Here is a 20,529-nt window from a genome sequence, read left to right as displayed (position 1 = left end):
CCGAGGCTGATGGCTGTGAGGCCCTTCTGTTCATATAACTGGCCACTGGAGGCCCCTGAAACCGGTGGTCTGGGAGGGCCCTCTATCCACACTAGTCAGAAGAGGCCCCTGAGACCGATGGTCTGAGAGGCTCTTATATTCATACTGGCCACAAGAGGCCCCTGAGAGTGATAGTCAGAGAGGTCCACTCCTAATGAATCTGAGAGGGCCCTCTATCCACATTTACACTTTTCTAGGGAGGCCCCCGAAACTGATGGTCTGAGAGGCCCTTTTATTTATACTGTCCACAGGAGCCCCCTGAGATTAATGGTCTGAGAGGCTCTTCTATTTATACTAACCAGAGGAGGCCCCTAGGATTGATGGTCTAACAGGCCCTTCTATTTATACTAGCCAAAGGAGGCCCATGAGACTGATGGTCTGAGAGGCCCTTCTATTCAAACTAGGCAGATGAGGCCCCTGAGAATGATAGTCCGAAGAGCCATGCGGCGGCAACTGGCCGTGGCCATATTTCGGCTCGGTAGGGCCCCACAGAGCTCATGAGAGCACCTCAAGGGCTCCTAAGTAGACACGCTTATCCCCACGTGCCACGCCGGCTTCTGAAGGCTCCTTGTAGGCATCTAAGGGCCCTTTCCGGCCTCTAACGGCTCCACCCGCCTGTGATGACTCAACACCAGTGTTTATGAGCGCCACACAGCGGCGCCTTTGAGGGTCATACTAGTGTCTCTTAGGGCCCTATATCGGTGGCTCTGGGGGCCCCACACTGGCGCCTCTGTGGGCCACCACACCTGTGCATCTCAAGGCTCTACATATAGGTACATCTGAAGGACCCACACCGACACCTCTGAGGGCCCCAGACCAGTATCTCGGAGCTCGGAAGGCCCCACACCGGTGACTCTGAGGACTCACCGGCTCCTGAGAGCACCATGTTGATGTCTAACGGCTCCACAAGGCCACTGAAGGCACCACACAAGCTCTCACTGAGCTCTTATGTCCATGTACCGGCCTCTGAGGGATTTAAGCCAGCGCATTCATAGCTCCACACCAGCAATTGTAAGGGCTTCCCACTGAAGTATCTGAGGGTTCCACACCGGTGTCTCTAAGGGCCACATACCGGCATCTCTGAGGGCCCCATACCGGCGTCTCCGAGGGTCCACATCTGGCGGGCACCCATCAGCGACTGAAGGTCCCACACTGTCGACTCCGAGAGCCCCATCTGCGTCTGGGAGCACCATGCCGTCTCTAAGAACCACAGCGGCTCCTCCGTACGAAAGATGGGCGTCTCCATGCCAAAGGGGAGCGGTTCTGAGACAGTAGGGCACCTACGTGCAATAGAGGGGTGCCTATGAAGCCCATAGGGACGCCTCAATGCGAAAGAGGGGCGCCTCTGAGGCCTACATATATGGGCGTCCACATGCAATAGAGGTCTGCAAATTGCAATTGATCAATGCCATGGGGGTGCATTCATAAGAAACAGGGGCGCCGGCATGGCAAAGAGAGGTGCCTTCAAGTGTCCATAAAAGAGAGACGACTATGATAAGCGCACATTGTATGCGACAATGGGGCGACTGTGGGACATATATGGGATGTCTCTGATGACTATACATAGGGCGCTTATATGCCAAAGAGGGCGCCTATGAAGCTAATGGGGGCACCTGGGAAACGAGGAAGACATTTGTGTAAGGGTTTTCAGGGGTCATGCGCCGTTTACGGCAAATACATTCTAAAAAAAAAAATCGGAGGGGAATAAGTTTTAAAAATGGTGCGGACTTTCTGCACTGTTCGCTTAAACAGTTACGCCCCTGGGTATATCTGCCCGATCTCAGAAGCTAGATTTGGAGGTCATACTTGAAAGCAGCCAGCAGGACGAGGCAAAAGTTGGAGGCCCCTGAAAATAGGAGGCCCCCTGGAAAAGGAGGCCCCTTGACAGGGTGGCCCACCCACTTTTCATGACGTTCCTACGCCCATGATGATCAACTATAGTTGCAAGTCGATCACGTATGTATACTACCTCATAAGGATTGAAAATTACTACTTCTTTAAATATTTGATTGCTTAGACTCGGCATTTAAACTCGATTCTGATGAAATTATATTTGACCTGCATCTTCTATTTAGCGAGTACCATGTGCTAGACCACTGCTTCTATATCGGCGCTTTAAATTGCTGTTTTTACGACGGTCATTTGGTACACATTTGGTCAAGTTAGGTTCAGCGTGTTTCTTAAAAGCCATGAGTTTGGGCTACACAGATGCTTATACACCTCATTTGTCAAATTATCAGACATTGTTTTCAGAACTTATTCTTTGGAGCGCTCTTGCGAGGAACATTATGAATATTAAAGAGAGAAAATATATGAAAAATTGACCTCTCCTCGACATTTAAATTATTTGAATAGCCAAATATTACTGTATTGATATTTCGACCAACAGGCCTTCTTCAGAATAAGACAGTGTACACAAGTGTACGAGAATATAATATTGTATTCTCATACACTTGTGTACACTGCCTTATTCTGAAGAAGGCCTGTTGGTCGAAATATCAATACAGTCCTACCTAATATTTGGCTATTCAAATAATTTAAATGTCGAGGAGAGGTCAACTTTTCATATATTTTCTCTCTTTAATAGGCATTGTTTTCGATTAAAAACAATGAAATACATTCATAATGGACAGATATCTATTGTTAAAGAGATTTGGTGCAGATTTGGTCAAATTAGGTGCATTCGTGAGGTAACCCGCCGTGAAAACGGCTAGAATTAACCAATGCTTTCCGCTTTTCCTCAGCTCCGTCTAAAATAAATTAACATTAAGATAGAAATTACATACCTCAAGTTTGACAGCTTTGCATTTCCATTCTTCGCGCTGCCATAGGTGCTCGGTGCTCACAAGTCACAACCAGTTAGTATAGCATTCTATCACAGGTGTGCATAAAAAATAATCGCGTTAGTGTATCATTTCATCTTAGTCTGCTAATCTGAGCGGCATCTTTCATCAGAACAATAACAAACCCACTGTCAGCCATTTCCAACTATCGCCCGATTCCGACACGCGGCATTTACGCCGCCGCCGCGCTCATTCGCGCTCCAATTAGTGCGCTGGTGTCGGTGTTACACGGCTCAGATCGCGTGTCTGTCGCAACGACAGGACAGACATGAGACGGGGCTGCAGCTCCTGGCCGTTCCGCACCGGTGACGACCAGCGGGGCTCGTGGGCAGGTGAGCCATGAGCCCCACCGACACCGCCTTGGAGCCGGGCTGTGGCCGCTTTCCCTTTCTCTCGGCAACCGAGTGGCCGCGCCGGAGTCGTTTCTGGCGCATGGCGAGCCGCTCAGATGACCGCGCCGCGCCGCGACACGCCGCACTGCGCCATAGCACGCCGCGCCGCCGGCGGCGGTCTTTGTTGTTGGTGTGCCTCCGTGTTGGTCTCGCAAGCCACGCCGTCGTTACTGGCTGGGAGTGAGAGCCTGACGGCTCGGTTTGCCGGCTGGCGGGGGACAGACGGCTTCCTGTCATCACGGCGCCGAGAACGAGAGCGTGCGGTGACATAATATCGGGCTCCTGATGGGTTACGTAAGGTATTAACCGTGAAGGGATGCAGGCGAAACGGAAGGCATGCTACTGAATCCAACGGTGCATTGCAAATGAAGCTGTATGTACTGTGATCACGTGAGGTGAACTGACTCGACAGTTTGAAATTAAAATACCGGCTAGGTCTGGTCTGTGAAAGTCCTTTCTCGAAAGAGCTACTTTTTTGCAATGATGGGGATATAATATCACATGTTATAGCCGCTATTAAAAACACGATTCAAGTGTTAATGTTTGTAACCGGTTGACAGTCAATTCGCTGCAAAAAAAAATCAGATATGCTTTATGTAGTCAACAATGTTTAGTCGGTATGGGTTCATTCATTACAGAGGTCTGTGACTTATTCAGAGTTCTTAGTACAAAATCACGGTTTGTTTAAAGTATACGCGGTTATCATGCAAGACAAGACGGCGCTCTATTGTTCTGTGAAAATAAGTTTCATGCTTTCTCCTCATCGGATGTAGTTTCTGACAGGTTAGACTGCTGTCCACACCCACACACCCAACAATTTTATTGGCCGCTGGAAACACCTGGCGGGTATGCTGTACCGCAATGCTTCCATGCCCGGCGGTACGCACGGCTGCCATTCAAAACCACGCTGTAAACAGCCGACTCTTAGGCCAACATAGCCATACCTTAGAAAAGTCATCTCGCAAGTTACATCTACGCCATGGTGACACTTTAACGCAACACATTTAGCCGTGCGTTGCATGAATCGCTATTAGTTACAGACAAACTGAGACTGCTCGGCTGGCCACCACGTTCCCCGATTCGTCATTCGGTGCAGTCAAATTGGAGACCGCTCGGTTGGTCACCATGCCGACCAAACGAGAGAACGTGCACACCGCACGGTCTCTCTGCTCACCACAAATTCAGCGATAGCGAATGCAGAGCAGCAACGATTGCAACAACGCTATTTCTTTTTAAATCAAAGTGCCTAACACATGTTCGATTTTAATAAATGCATGAAATTCATTTGCGTGAAGCTCGACAAACACAATTACAGCTGAATCGTGTATTTCATGAATGTGCCCCGAACTAAAACGTTATTAAAAATACAAACATATAAATACCCAATGTTTCTGTACGCTCCCGACATTGTGGTGCAGCAACTCTCCAGGTGCCTTTTCTTTTTAACATAATATGCCACAGTTATGCCCATCTCCAGATATCCGATCACCAACACTAACAAACAAAACAGGGTCAACATCGCTTCGTCACATCGTTCGTCGGTGGGATAGTTTTCCGATGACGTCACTTCCACCAGTGACGTCACAGGACCGTTCGTTTAGGCGATCAGGGTGCGTTTCTCCACTGCGACCATGCAGGTGCCGGACGTCTCAACGGAGCAGGTGATGCGGCAGAACCAGCGCGGACTGGAGGCAGCCTCGTACACGGTCGGGTCCGAGTAACCGCCGGCGGCGATCTGGGGGTCAAACACGGGTCAGAGGGCAGTGGCGACTCTGCAAATCGCGTGAAATTTGGATATTGCAGGCCTTTAAAATGCGCAGCGCGCCCAAGTCCGAAGTCGTTGTTTTAGTTGGGAACGCGCATTTAATAACAGCGTGATTCAAAATAGACTTCTCTCAGAGTTCTCTCGATGAATTGCTTATCCAACTGGCCGGGAGTTTGAGCAAGACAAAGTAGTGGGAACGAGAGCGTGCTCTAATTTTGATTAACTTTGCTTACATATATTAACCGCCTTGTTCAAGGCACGACTCTTCCGCTTAAAGTTTGACACCAACCGAACGCTCAAGCAATTTACATAACGCATACATTATTCCATGGCTGTTGTACACACTAAACGCCATTGTCAATCTTCGGAGCGCACTTGCCTTGTAGCGGAGCAGACCCAGGTCATAGTCAGTGACGATTGAGGGGAATTTCTCCTGGAACGCTAGGAGTGTGTCCAGGATTCCCTCACCAGACAGCTTGTACGATTTGTACTCTGCCAAAACCTGTAAATAAATACAGAAACGCACATCATATCATCTCAAGCTCCTGCCTGGTCGTTTCAGTTTACTTTAAGTGAATTTGCATCGCGTTGTTTCGAATATCTGCAAGCTTTTTCGTCCTGCAGGCTGTCCCCGTTACCCACCTTTTGCAGCGCGCCCTGTGAGTCGTACAGCGGCAGCACATTGTATGAGGCCGTGTCGCTCGACGTGGCCAGGACCTCGACCTCACCGGACGACACTCCGCGCTTGTCCGTGACGGCAAACACCTCCAGAGGGTAGAGGTAGCGCTCCGCCGCTGACAGCGTCTTTGGCTTCAGCTGCGAGAAGACCGGCGAGGTAAGACGGCCGTGAGACCACGTTGAACGTTGTGAGACATGAGCTATAGGACATCGGCATTGGTTAAAAGCCTTGCTATAGCGAAAAGACGTTATAGTGCAATGATACACCAGTCCCTTTTCAAAGATATTTAGCAGGGGTTTGGGCTTAGGCAAATGAGTTACATCCATGCCTGGGCTATTGATGAACGAGCTAATCAATATAATAGTATATTACATGTCTCCTCGGTACTACGAACCTTCATATGGACGGGGTAGTGATCGGACGTGTCCTCGGTCAGCTCCTCCGCGATACCCCACTCCTCGTCAAAGCGGAACGGACCGAAACTGCCCTCCACAACGGCACTGCTCAGCTCCGTGCCCTTCAGCACAATCCTGTAGCGAGAAAAATACCGGTAAATTATAACATCCCCGAGAAGATTCACCGATAATAAATTGATGACCAATGACCATCTAATGCAAGTTTAATTGAAGGTTGAAACCTCGTGTGCAAATAAATCATCAGTTGCGTATTAAGAATGGAGTGATATTTCTAATGCTTTTGATTTTGTGGGATAATACTTGGCTCTATGATGTCATTTCAAAATCAATAAATTAGTCTGAAAAAAGATGACACGATCGCATAGCTGGAACCATCCGTCTCGTCCCACAATACAATCAGCTCTTATCGGCCCCGCCGTCTCTCACCGGTCGTAGGCGCAGTTGGTTGCGTGCACAGTGGTGTCCGTGTAGTCGGCGATGGCCCAGGTCACGTCCCCGCGGCCCTTCAGCCGGTTCACGGCCCACTCGGCGCCCGTGACGTAGCTGCAGCCGGCGTTGAAGTCACCCAGCAGCACCACGTTCTGTGCCCCCAGCTGCGACTCCACGTAGTCGAGCACGTCCGATAGAGCGTCAATCTCCTCGGGAGCCTTACTCGGCTGAGTGTGGATACCGACCAGAGTGAGCCGCGACAAGTGCCCTGAAATACGACCGAAAACGGTATAACAATTGCGCTGAAATATGATCAATCGGATGACTAGTTAATTAATCCATCGTTTTAATGCCCAAGCTATCGTAATCAAGCCCAAGAACGAAGTTTTACTTCTAACTAAATTTACCAGTTCATTGTAAATATACCTAAATATCCTCGTCAATGCCCGATATATTGGCTAGGCCCTCTGAAAATGGCGGAAAAGGACTGTCTTCATGGCTATTTCTAAGTGAAAACGTTCAGCACTCACTGACGTCATCCACGTCGAAGGTGACGATGTACGGCTCCCTGGCGAACACGTCGGTGGCGTCGGGGTACATCTGTTCCGACACGACTCGCACTCGGTCCGACCTGAGGCAGGGAGGCCGAGACGGGCTCAGGTCAAATGGTGTCACAAGTATCGGCTTTCATGGACGGAGAGTCAAGCAGGTGAAGGAAACGGCCAGAAATGAGATATTTACCATATTTACTAATCGCTTCAGTGATCATGATACACAGGACCCTATGAGATTTAAGAAGACCATGAAAAACGTATCCGCATTGTTCGTATAGTTGCGACCGACCCTGTTCAGCTCTCACCTATAGACGTAGCCGTACTGCTCGTACGAAGTACGGCCCACCTCGATCAACCCTCACCTATAGACGTAGCCGTACTGCTCGTACGAGTTGCGGCCGACCCTGGGCGAGAGGCTGACCCGGTAGGGCAGCCCGGTGTTTCGGCCACGCGCTCCGTCAGGTTGTGGATGGCCGTCTCCGAGATGTCGACAATCTCCTGCACCAGCGTGATGTCATACTGCGACAGGATCTGTGGAAGGGGATAGCGAATAGTGAATAATGATGGAAGAAACAGAAAGGCATGAGGAAGTTCACCTTTCTTCAACTAAAGTTATAACGGCGAAACAAATTAAACGTAATGAATTCAAACTTTATGCAACTGCAGTCATAGTCCACTACCTCTGAACGCCCACAGAGGTCTATGCTCCAACCTTTCAGGAGTAATGCACTCACCCGGGTCAGTAGCTCCATGACCTCCGGTTTGTCCATCTTGGTCAGTCCGAAGCGCTGCACATTGAAGGCTGCGATCGAGAGAGGGCTGCTGACTACGGTGGCCACCTCGGCCTGAGCGCCAGCCAGGAGGGCCAGGACCAGCGCCACAGCTGTCAGACGGGGCCACATCTCAGCGGTGGGTGCGACTCACGGGGTCAGGGGACCGCTCTATACTGCCGGAGGGCACAGTCCACGCCGAGCGAGCACCGTGAGCTGAGCAGGGCTCCTGGGTGCCCCGCGGGGTTTATGTGCGGTCTCGTACCGCAGTCCGCACTGACTCAGCAGGGGGCCGTGACGGCCGGAAAAACTGCTCACTGCTCGGTGCCCCGGAACCAATACTCACTCGAGTGGCGGATGTGCGGAACTGACGATGAAAGGAGACGGCAAACGTGCCATGGGCGTCACTAGCACCCTGGGTGCGCATAGGATGGAGAGGATGCACGTCTGTTAGATGACAAGCCGCTCTCTGGAAATATGTCTTCCCGCTAAGTAAACGGCGCCGTGCAGACTGCAGATACAGATACAGATACAGATGTGTATTCACGAGTAATCCACAGTACACTGGGGCTTTTCATACTCGCACGTCAGATGGCTCAATGGACAATGGAAGTAGTTTTGATTTGCACAAACATTAGCACATGTACACACCAGTAAATAAGTTATGCCGCAATCCGCCGGTTCGATCACAAAAGATTGCCTATCACCGCGCCCTGTACAGATAGGTAATGACGCTCCCTCTGCTGACAGTGCCCCGCGACGCAATTTTATCCATGCTCAAATACTTTGCGAGGAGAAAAGTGCCCACGAATGCATCGGTAGTCAGAACTTCATAACGCCTCTGCTACTGTGCAATGGAAACGGCGCAGATCCAGTGCTTAAAACGCAGAATCATATTCATTAACGCATTTCCAAATTTCGTCCGTCATTGTTCCTTTTATTACAGAGTGAGACTGCGTGTCGCAAGGCTTTGCTCAAAGGACTATTGCTACAAGCGCGTATGGCCTTGTTCAGGTGCGTGCGGCCCGCTGCAGATCCGGGTTATTAATTCAACGACTGACCGGTTCTGCAGAGGTTTCCGCGTCGTTCCTCGAATAAGCTTATGCGCTTGCCGCATGACGCTCCTTATATGATCGCGCTGTGCGTGCAAGATTCTGTATATAAAGCGTGCGTGAATTAAAATACACAGAGTGCTCGAGACCGGCTTTGGGGACGCATCGGCACACCGAACCTCCAAGTAAGTCGGCAATTCCACCGGCCGACATGCGTCATGTGCGTCCGGGTGGAAACATGAGAGCTAGTTGTTCAGTTCAAACTACGCATGAGCGTGCAGTGAACCGGACGTGACGCCTAAGCGAACTCCCGTGCGTTTCCTACTTCAAACTATTCAGATTAGACCGTGGGACATGGGTGTCCCTGGATTGAGAGCGAACTAATGACAACCCTCGTTCCAAATCGGTCGCCGGGAGAGTCAGGCTTTCACACAGAGATGAGTCTGCGATCTCCTTTGACGCGGCAGTCTCCGTTCCGGCGGACGGGCACTTGAACTCACCCACTGCTGTCTCCTGTCGTCCCATTGTGCCGTCTCTCCGCGCCTCTGAGTGCCGAGTGCCGAGTGCCCGGCGCCGGTCGGGTCGGCCGCTCCGTGCCCCGGCCGCAGCTGTCGAGGCGGGATCACGGGCGTTCAGTTCGTCATCGGTGGGCTGTCCTCGGTGACATGCAGTATACGGTACAGACTGAGACCCTTTGTGGAGATACACCTGACATGCCGAGTGCGGCCTTGTACCGTGATGTATGTGCGACAGAAGCACAGCTTATGGAGCAGGCAGAGGTTAACTGTCAGCGAGATTTACTATTGTGTGCGATTGTTGCCTGTCAGCAGGATGGATGCATGAGAGGGGGAAATAGATGAGCAAGGGAGCATGATGAAATACATTGAAGCTTGTGAAAAATGGATGATTTTGGCACCGAAATATTATTGCATTAATCTAAGTTCATGGATCAAGTGAGTGTGAATGTGACGTTAGTCCCTTCAAATCACTCGACGGTAATCCCTGATTTGAAAATTTTCTTCACGATAATAGACAGCGTTTCGTACGCATTTTTCATCAGGAACGTGGCTATTTTTACTGATTCGCCACCATTATGAGCCTTTAGCTTCGCATTGCTTACTGAAGTGTTCCTAACAATGATGTATAAAATGTCTGTGCATAGGCATTTTACGCGTGCATCATGCCAAATTACTATTAAAAAGTCCTGAGGCCATGTAATCATAAAAAATGTTTTCAAGCAGTTTTCAAGTGCGTCAGGTCCAGTGAATTGCTCTCCAGACACGGCTCACTAACATCACCTTACAGACCTGTTGGGTAATTGAGCGGAACACTGCCCACGACAGAACACCGAGGTGCACCGTCCCACCCACCACGAGAGCGCCAAGTGCAACAAGTGTGCACTGCTCACGGCATCGCGCACTGAGCGGCTGCCGATTCCTCTGTCCCCGTTTCGGCCTTTACCTGTCGGCCTGTTCGTCTCTGCACGTTTAAATAACTTGATTCCATATACAACCCCAGACATAAGTGCATCAAACAGAAAAATCGTTTTGTAAAAATATGTATATACACACAAATACACAAACCACAAAATGATTGCTTTCCATTCGTATCGGGACACATGAAATGCAGGCGTTACTGCCCACACTATCGGCAGCATAATCCGTATTGTCTCTCAGAAGGTCGGCTCGACTTCTTCCCAATGTGAGAACAAACAAGCAGCATCCTGGTTCGGACACTGTGACCTGACCGCCCGCTCACCCCAGTCTCCTTTCGCAGCAGTTCGGGTTACTATCGGCACACGAGTACCCAGCTGTCGGGACATTCCTGTACCGGCTCACACTATCACAGGCTTCCCGCGGCGGCATGACATCATACGAGGCAAAGACGTCATCTGAGGCAGCGGTTCCAAACACACGCACTCACCGGGATCTTGAACAGCGCACACGGGAGACATCAGAGGGCGCCACACTGTCGAGCAGCTCTGGGCAGAGGTAAGTGGCACACTCGCCGGGGCTTCGGGCACGGTACTCACAGCGCCCGCCCACCGTTCGAGGTTCACCACACATGGGAGAACGGCAGCGAGCACGGTGACCACCTTCCACCAGCGTCCATCACACTGCCGTAACCGTCCGCACTTACTTTCCGGCGGCAGCGGAGGCGGGCGACCGCAGCACCTTACCCACTTTCCTCCTATCTCTCTCGCTCTCGGCGTCTCGGAGCCCATGCAGCATCTGCACGCGCTCGACGTCTCTGCGGGCGCGCAGCAGCGGCTCCGGCTCGTGCTCCCGGAGGCCGAAGTTGGCCGTGGGCAGCTCACCCGCGCTCTACATCATCCGGTTGATGACGGTGGCGTGAAGCGAGGAGAGCTGCCGCGCCCACAGGTCCACCACGTGGTAGCGGCGCGCCTCGCGCGGCTCACGGGTCAGCTCCAGCACCTGGTTCACCTGGTCGATGCTGCCCGCTATCGTGCTGCAGGGGTGACAGGGGAGGGGCGCGGGTCAGTTCCGGGTCATACGGGCAGTGAGAGGGAAGGAGGGGGGGGGGGGCTGTGTTCGAAGAAGTCACGGAGCTAGACGAGGCTGGCGATGCTCAGTGGTTACAGGAGTTTATCAGCTTAGTTTTTATTTATTTGGTCAAAATAGAGCGAAATAATGAGCATCGTATACAAATGTCGTAAAAAGCATTCAATCACCGGATCAAGTACGACTTCAATTTCCTGACCAACACTTCAAAGATATCGAACTATCAATGCCTTTCGGTTTACATATAAACTTATCTAAAAAAAACACCGGATCGCAAACTACGACATTAAGCTGACTTGCCCTAACGTAAGCGGCATGCCTTAGAGGACCAGCCTGCCAAGCATGCACGTCAAAACTCACTTGTCGAGGATGCAGGAGACCAGCAGGTTCTCCACCTCTGTGACGTCGATGTTGAGCTCCTTCGAGATGGACGGGATCTGGATGCGCGTGTACGGCTTGATCAGCTTGACCAGCACCTGGGTTCGGATATTCCGCAGGAGGTCTGACGGGAGAGAATGTAAAAATGAGCAGCGGTGCAATGTCTTCTACAATCGTCAAATATGTGGTGGATATGTTCTTATACTGTTAGTACAACAGGACAGTTATATTTACTGCAGGCACGCTTATCAAGGGAGTGGGAAAATGTACCATAAATTTTAATCGGGGCTTGCCACCTTCAGTGCCATATACCAACCTAAATGTTTTGTGTAAGTAAGTTCATGATCACTTTATAAAACACTTTCCAGATATGCAGGAACTTTGTAATACTACGACTAAGAGAGCATAACTTATCGAGCCAGTCATTAGTTGCCACACTGCTCTTGCCTCTTGCCAACATTCAATCCCCTCACCTTCGATATGTTCACGAATAAAGAGGTCGTCCATGATGTTTTACGGTTGTTCTTGAGGATCTTCTCGAACTCGTTGATGTCGTTGTTTTGGTAGGCCATGACGAGGTTGGTCATCGCCAGGATCTCGGGGTCATTTTTGTACGGCTTGGCCTCCTGCGAGTCGAACGGGTTGATGTCCGACTTCATCAGCCTGAAAACATACACAATGGTGTAGAGTTAATCATGAGTTCCGAACAAACAGTGCAAAAAACTCATCCAAAGTTATACAAGTGCATGATATATGGCAATATGTCATGCCATAAATAGTCGGTGAGACAGAAAGGGTAAAAATCCCAATTCTAATTAATTGCTAAATGCAAATTTCGAACCGCATATAAAATTTGGCATAACAGGTCAATGAATGACCTTTTATCGATAAAGAGGAACAAGAAGAGAGAAAACGTGCTAAATTGTCAAATAAACGGACCAATCGCAGAAGCCCCGAGGCCCTGACGCCCGCTTTCTTACATGTTGGCCAGCACCAGGTATTTGAGCATGGTGCGTCGTGGGCTGCCGGACTCGTCGTAATTCTTGAACGCCTCGAAGAAGTCTGTGTGCGCCTTCTCAAACTCTCCCTCCCGCAGATGCATCTTCCCGCCGCACTCTGGACACAGAAAATCAGGGATCGCATACATTAACACAATTTGCTTTTGTCTAACCATTGGTATTCACCTAACACGTTCTATACAAGTAGCAATGTGAGCAAGATAGTGCTACCGCCTTGAGATGAAAGGCTGTATCTGGAGCATTATACTCGTACACAGAGTGAAACTTTTCCCCGAGCAGCTGCCACGAGACAGTGTCAGTCGTAGGTTTACAATTATACATGATCTTAAGAACTACCCAGATCTACCCAGGCAGGCCATTCCCCATTATAAACATACCATATTCACCATAATCATCCTTCCCGTCAGCACACCCCTCTGATGACGCCCATGATGAGCGGGTGCGGGATGGCTGACTTGATGTGCAGCGACTGCTCGTAGAGCTTCTTTAGCTTCTTGTTGTTCTTCTGTGCCGTGTACATCTGGATCTCCAGCGCGTAGATCTCCAGCAGCTGGGTCCCCTTCTTCATGTCGTCCTCACCAGAGTCGGTCTGAGCACAAAGGCGCCCGGGAATGTCAGCAACAGGCGGCTCATTTGCATGAGCAGATAACGATAAAAGATGTGCGCAATCACCGCAATGCATCTTGGGAACTGCAAGATCATTGGATTACTCAATGAAAGGTTCATTTTTAAAAGTTTTGCCCGTCTGGGCAATGTGTCGTTAGGATACAGTACACTGTAAAGCATACACAGCAGTGGTTCAGCAAATGGCATCCGCCAAGTGGTAAAACGTTGACCGTACGATTTCTTTCATCGAATCCAGGTGGCACTAGCGTGCACGCTAGCACTCCAGATTTCTCGGCCCGGGGCGTGTAGAAGGCTGCTCCGGTACATGAAGTGAAAGCATGCGACATTTTAGCAAATGATTTAAAAAAAACACACACAAAAAACACACACACACAGATCAAACTGTGCCACTGTCTGGCTGATCGTTAGTTCCCGTGACTGATCGAATACTCCCCCAAATACTGTCTGCCCCCGAGCAGTAGCTGGCCGAAAAGGCTGCAGCGGCATCCAGTTTCTAAAAGGGAAAAATAGCAAAACAAAACCGACCTGGCAGGAGAGGTGAAGCTGTTCAGAATCTTCTGAAGTTTCGCGTAATCCCCGCGGTCGAAGTAGAGCTTGCCCAGTTTGGTGTTGGTTTTGAACCAGAGGCGGTCGTTCTTGGCATCCTTCAGGGCTTCCAGCGTCGTTTCGTAAAAGTTTTGCAGCAGCTCCATCTGTGAATAACGTGAAATTATGCGTGTGAGCTTTAGAGCTTGATGAAAGTAGTTCCACTGGTGAGCATTTATTTAACTTGAAATACACATTGATAAACATACCACAATAAGCATACCTACACAGTACACAACTTTTAGTAACAAAGAAAAAAAACTGTGTTACTTAGGAAACGTCTGTCAAGTCTAAGCAGATAGGTTTTAGCAGTTTATGTACCCATTCGACCCTAAATTATTCATCATTAGCTAGCCAAACAATAAGTAGACAGACTTATGCCAAAGCGATACAGGTAACTAAAATTCAGGCCAGCCATTTGGTTATACTTGCCTGTTTGGACGTCGATATGTAATCGAGAATGGAGTTGATCGATTTTTCACTGTAGTTTCTGGTGACCGCCGATTTGATGTACTGCAAGAGCTGCTTGTAGTGGTTCATCATCTCGGTATAGTTGCCCTGCGGAAGCGAATACACTTATGTGAATCATCATACAACATAATCCCGATCACCAGCCGAAACTATATAAGCATCCATACAGTCATTTAAATAAGCAATTCTTGAAGGTTTCTATTGATGTCTGATGGTTGGAAGCAGAGGCCACTTATGAGACCTTTTCAACAGGAAGTCTTTTTAATTGTACTAGACCCAAAAGAAAACACTCATTTGAGCTACATTAGGACGAAAAACATTTATGGTCCGGAAGAAAAGATGTTTCTATTTCTAGGCAAAGACAATATCAGGACCAAACGAGGTTCACTAACCAGTTTGAAGTTGATCTTGATCATCTGCTTGAGCGCCTTGAAGCCCCACTCTCCCTTTTCGCCGCCCTCGCGCTCGAGGACTTTTTTGAAGGCCGAGAGGGCGCCGATGGGGTCATCCTCCTTCTGCGCCTTCGAGTTGTAGTACTGGTTCTCCAGATCCACGTCCGGCTCGGAGTTGCTGTCCTCCGAGTATTCCTGGTTGGGAGTAACATTGAGATGATAAGTTAATCCTTTTCAACCAGGTTCAATCAAAATCAAGGACCAATATGGATTATAATATCAAATTTCAAACTTATGAAACTGAACTTCGAATGTCAAATGTTCAAACGATCTGCTTGGAAAGTGCAATGTGAGAAGTTCGTCCAATTCAAAATTGAATAATATTTTCTTTGTAATGGGCAATCAGTACAATTTCGAGGCTTAAACTAATAGATTCTAAATTTGTATTTCTTTTTCATTTGCTGCCTTGGAAAGAATCGCTTAAAAAGGAGGATAGCAGTTAAGCAGCTTGCTCTTATGATTTTAGCTTCCACCTATTTTCATTATTGCATATCAATTGATTACTGAACACTTACCAGGTCATAATCTTCATCATCATCACACATGAAGTCAATCTCTGCATCAGACATGGCTGAACTATTTTTTTTTTTTTAGAGAAGCTGTTAGTCAAACCAAAATGTTAGGATTATGTTGCTTCCTTTGTTTTCACACTAGCCTGTAAAGAATAAAAATAAAGTGATATACTTGTTGTGTTGACCCTGCCCTCTACCCTCCGCGCAATTCCAGTTATATGGCAGAATTTAGAGTCCAAACGTACGCACATAGCCACACACGGCCAGTCCCCTCACTGACTTCGCCTGGCTACAGCCTGCCACCAACCGCAACCATACCTGTCAGGACTCAGGAGGCCCATAATATCAAGCACTCGTCGTGCTTTGAACCCGCACTGTTATAACCGGAGGGCTGTTCACGGGCCCTGTGTGCGGTCGGACCGCACACAGCCTCCAAGCTCCGCCCACTACGTCCCTACGTCAGCCTTCCGTCACCGCACACAGCGATCGCTGTGGCCGGTCGGGACTGGCCACAGCGAACCGTCCACCGCACGCAGCCGTGACGTCAGAGCCGCCTACCCATCCCCTACCCCCACGCCTGCTGGAAGCACCGCACACACCGCACGCAGCAGTGTGCGGTGCCCGTGAACACCCCTCGGGAAAGTGTGCTCTCACCATGTGGAGTCCAATGCTCTACCAACTGAGCAATGGGACTGGCAAATGGGATACATATAGCAAAGCAAAATAGAAATAGAGTCTAGAGTCACTACAGCAGACAATCAACAATGGCATAACATTCAGAAGAATTGTATCAAAATCAGCACACATTGAGTATGAATAACTTGAAAATAAATGAACATGTATTTTACAAAAAGCAGCTAAATCTGAATGTCACAAAAACCTGAGTCCGGCTTTAACAACAGAATTATCTCTGGTAGCAGTCATTTTTGGGCCTACAGGCTACACATCACCAACAATTTCAGTTTCATAAACCCCATAACGACTAATGCTGCCAAGTGAAAATATCATTCTAGCATTTCTTCAAATTTGGCTATTTTTATGCCAGTGAAACTTATGGGCAACATTACGCTAAAACGAACAGCAGGCGGAAATTTCCCTTTTGTTAGAACCGGGCCTCTCATCTGTTACATTCATGATCAGAATGTTTGAATGCAAGATACATTCTTCTTCTTCTTGGTTTAGGGTGCATAGCCTCATACAAGATACATTGCAGGGCTTATCTCTTATTGTTATCTAAATGATATCATATCAGGCAACTATAAATAACATACATATAAAATATAAAACCTTAAATCATAACTTTTCAAGTAAGCATTTGGTGACTGAAACAAGTCTGGAGTCAGACTAGGAGAAAGCCCTCTAACTTGAAGGCTGGAGCCTGCGTGAGCCCAGTTTGAGTTCACGTTCAGAGGAAATTATGATAGTCAGGGAAACTATGGCAAAATCTGCTATTTTTAGCAGTCTGCTATTTTTGACAGAAATCTGCCAAAGATGGGTACGCATGTGACGTCATCGTACCCAAATATAGCAGATTTGGGTACGGCCCCATACAAAAGCAGATCTACACCCTAATTGAAGCAAATGCGCATCAAATGCCTGGCAGATTCATGATGAGAATAGTGCTGAGAGTGATCTATGCTATTTTTGTTCAGATCAGACTATTTTCAAATTCATTATTTGAAAATAGTCGGATCTGAATAAAAATATCAGAGGACATTCTCAGCACTATTCTAATTATGAATCTGCCAGGCATTTGATGCGCATTTGCTTCAATTAGGGTGCAGATCTGCTTTTGTATGGGGCCGTACCCAAATCTGCTATATTTGGGTACGATGACGTCACATGCGTACCCATTTTTGGCAGATTTCTGTTAAAAATAGCAGACTGCTAAAAATAGCAGATTTTACCATAGTTTCCCTAGGGGTGTTCACGGGCACCGCACACTGCTGCGTGCGGTGTGTGCGGTACGTCCAGCAGGCGTGGGGGTAGGGGATGGGTAGGCGGCTCTGACGTCACGGCTGCGTGCGGTGGACGGTCCGCTGTGGCCAGTCCCGACCGGCCACAGCAGTTGCTGTGTGCGGTGACGCAAGGCTGACGTAGGGACGCAGTGGGCGGAGCTTGGAGGCTGTGTGCGGTCCGACCGCACACAGGGTCCGTGAACAGCCCTCCTGATGACTTCCCAATTTCAAATAAGCAGCGGATATTTGGCAAAAACCTTTAAAAAATGTTACAACGACCATTACCTATAAAGGAAAAGGGCAAAAAGCAACACAGCCTGGTTTAACTTCATCCAAGACTAAAATTCTTGGCCGTAACCGTTTAATTACAAATGCCACAAGCGCCGCTCCATCCGATTCTTTTTAGACACATCTCACTAAGCAGCCAGACCAAAGTGTCAGCAGGCTGAGGCGCAATGTAAAATCACTTGAAAATGTCTCTCAGTCTCTTCCTTGGAGACGGTATAACAGTAAGGCTTATTTTTATTTTTTATTTTCCGCCGCGGTCATCCACTACAAAACTTACAAAAAGTGATTGCCTCAGCCGCGCTGAGAATGAAGCAAAAATATATTAAGCAGCTGCACAGTCATCTAAACAACTGCAAAGATCAAATAACTTTCTAAACCACTGCCATAATGAAAACTCTTGCAGTAGAGGTGCTCCCAAGGCCATAATATAGGGGCCATCGCGTTTTCCTCGTCCAGACGCATCGAATGAGCTATAATGGAAGATCGTGCATTCGATAGCACCGGCCCGGCGCGATTTAAAGACCGCGGTGGCCGGTGTGGGCCATCAGAGGATTTAGCGTCCCCCGCGCCCCACTGGGGTCTGCGTATAACGCGCCCTACTGGGGGGGGGGGCTATTCATCGGTCCCCTCCTAATTCCGAGACTACTAGGCCGATCGTCAAAATTCAAACGCCAAACGGCGTCTGATAGCCCCGGAAAAACTGTCGAACGAAACCAAGTTTCATTGACCTCGGAGTCACCGATGACGTCACAGGTCAGGTCAAAGTAAAAAGCATCGATAATTGGCTTGTTCACATTTTGGGCTCTGGCCGCCGTCTTACAAGTCAGATCGGGCTCATTTTTTGTTACACACTCTTGAGCAGATGCTTTAGATACCCTGAGGGTACCAAACTTGTACTTTGATTTTCAGGTCAGGGTCACCGGTCAGGTCATCACAGCTCACGGAAATCGTATGTCATGCATCGGTCACGTGACACATGTTTTATGGTCCATTTAGGCCATATATTTCGAATTCGATGTCGTTTATGTCATGCGAGGTCATTTTGAGTTGAACTTAGCTTAGGTCAGGCCACTTTCAGGTCAAAAAGGTCAAATTTTAGAGTTGAAATTTTTAACAAAAAATAAATGTCTATCGGATGCAGTTTGTGCTCAGAAACACGATGGTGCTATTTATATTGGTGTACGATGTCAAATACGTACTGCAAAATTGGTTTGAAAAATTTATAACAGTGAAAGTTTTGCTATAATGCGTACCTACTGCTGCAGCGCAACAAATGCTATCGAGGCACACTGCAAAGGACAAACAAGACTGGGACGCATTTCGGTCATTTTGCCGAAGCCTGTCTGAAAACATCGATTTGATGTCACCAAAAGACAGCACCAATGTCACCTGGATGATCTACAATCCTTCACAACCTATAACGGCGGAGCATATTGGACTTGAATTGAACAACGGAAAAACCCACCTCAGCTTGATTTCTTCCTCTTCTATAGCTGAGACAGGCTGCGTAATTGTCAGACGATTTCTGAGAACGAAACGGCCGTTCAACTCCCTCCCGTGCTACTCTTGGCGGGAGAGCTGCATTTGTGAAGACCCGCTTCGCTGGCAGTCTGGCCTGCCCTGTCCGACCGGCTGGCTGGCGCTGGACGGCTACTGCTACCACTACGTCTCCATCGCCGCGGCCTGGCAGGACGCTGATGAGCAGTGCCGCCAACTGCTGCCGGGAGCGCGTCTCTCACCGGTCGTCAAAAACGGCACCTGGCGCGTGCTCTGTGCGCACTTTGACTGCGCTCCGTTTGTGTTGTCAGCCTGTCCGTTCTGGCCTCGGAGGGGACCTTTCTGTCCACTGACGACAGCCCGTGGTCGGTCAGCTGGAAGAGCGTCGCGCCGGGCGACGCGGGCGGAGCACACGAGGACTGTGTCCGGATGTCCCTGGCAGAAGCGGATGACGTGTCCTGTCAGGACACTCTGCCGTTCGTGTGTCGTATCCGCATCCAGCTCTGCTAACAGAAAACAGCGTCGCTTGCACACGCTCAAGACATTCACAACATACGAGTATACATAGTCTCCGGCCTTCTTTTTCTACAAGTGGCCTGGGCCACATATTATACAACAGCACAACAATCATGATATTTTACTTTCCAGTATCTTTCAACACTGGAGAATCGTATGCTCGTACATAAAAGTAAGATTTCCGTGAGTCGAGTTGATCGTGCTTAACCCTCGCACGACCAGGCCATTTCTCATAACACGAACGACCAGGGGGGGGGGGTTGTTACGACCCCCCTGGCGTTTCGAAACGGAAGGTCGTAGAGCTTAGCGGAAAAAACCAACGGATTGCTCTCAACGAGATCTCGCGATTGGTGGTATATTTTTTGGTCCTAGGTCAACATTTGACCTACTTATGACCGGTCAAAGGTCAAATTTTCCGAAAAAAATCAAACTTTTTCAACTTTCCGCGGGGATTGCGGCAAAACGGTGGGAGATATCGACTTGAAACCTTCACTATCGTGTTCCTTGATCAATTCTCTATCGTTTGGTATGTATTTCGTTTCCCTAGCTCTAAAAATGGCGCGTTGGGAGCGCCGGAAGTCGGCAAGGTCACAGTCGGCGGCAGAAATTCGAAAAATCAAAATTTAAATTTTTGAAATCTGATTGTATTTTTGGATTCGGGAGGTCCATTTGCTCCCTATAGAAGCTAATATTGCTGCATATTCCCATTGAGGTGACAAGAATTAGCAAAATAGTGGTTCGGGCGCTTTTCAAAAATAGTACCGG

The 20,529-nt window shown here is 48.8% G+C and overlaps 2 protein-coding genes across 2 annotated transcripts; both read right to left on the bottom strand.

The window, feature by feature from the left end:
• Positions 1 to 4,787: 4,787 nt before the first annotated feature.
• LOC122385604 (deoxyribonuclease-1-like) lies at positions 4,788 to 9,464 on the bottom strand. The gene is made up of 10 exons (XM_043373984.1): positions 9,440 to 9,464; positions 8,234 to 8,254; positions 7,830 to 8,000; positions 7,480 to 7,615; positions 7,094 to 7,194; positions 6,561 to 6,831; positions 6,113 to 6,248; positions 5,682 to 5,855; positions 5,419 to 5,541; positions 4,788 to 5,009 (listed from the first exon to the last, which is right to left on the bottom strand). The coding sequence occupies exons 1-10, from the start codon at positions 9,462 to 9,464 to the stop codon at positions 4,872 to 4,874; spliced, it is 1,296 nt and encodes a 431-aa protein (XP_043229919.1). The 3' UTR covers positions 4,788 to 4,871.
• A 1,054-nt stretch (positions 9,465 to 10,518) lies between these two features.
• Positions 10,519 to 17,993, bottom strand: LOC122385589 (COP9 signalosome complex subunit 2-like). The gene is given in 12 exon segments (XM_043373960.1): positions 10,519 to 11,408; positions 11,822 to 11,963; positions 12,313 to 12,351; positions 12,354 to 12,502; positions 12,820 to 12,953; positions 13,271 to 13,447; positions 14,011 to 14,033; positions 14,036 to 14,177; positions 14,503 to 14,628; positions 14,934 to 15,128; positions 15,509 to 15,648; positions 17,894 to 17,993. Coding segments are annotated over 11 exon segments (1,326 nt in total). The 5' UTR covers positions 15,563 to 15,648; positions 17,894 to 17,993; the 3' UTR covers positions 10,519 to 11,263.
• Positions 17,994 to 20,529: the final 2,536 nt, after the last annotated feature.

Source organism: Amphibalanus amphitrite, unplaced genomic scaffold, assembly GCF_019059575.1.
Source record: "Amphibalanus amphitrite isolate SeventyFive unplaced genomic scaffold, NRLGWU_Aamphi_draft 000224F_arrow, whole genome shotgun sequence".
NCBI lineage: Eukaryota > Metazoa > Arthropoda > Thecostraca > Balanomorpha > Balanidae > Amphibalanus > Amphibalanus amphitrite.
Note: the sequence above shows the minus strand (reverse complement) of the source record. Positions and strands in the feature narration are given on the sequence as shown.

Excerpts from the sequence above, each read along its gene's own strand:
- LOC122385604 (XM_043373984.1), bottom strand. The coding sequence starts at position 9,464 with ATGGGACGACAGGAGACAGCAGTGG. Across the intron at positions 7,616-7,829 it reads GAGTGCATTACTCCTGAAAG|GAGATTGTCGACATCTCGGA; the intron begins GTTGGAGCATAG and ends ACGCTGGTGCAG. Across the intron at positions 5,010-5,418 it reads TGGGTCTGCTCCGCTACAAG|ATCGCCGCCGGCGGTTACTC; the intron begins GCAAGTGCGCTC and ends TTTGACCCCCAG.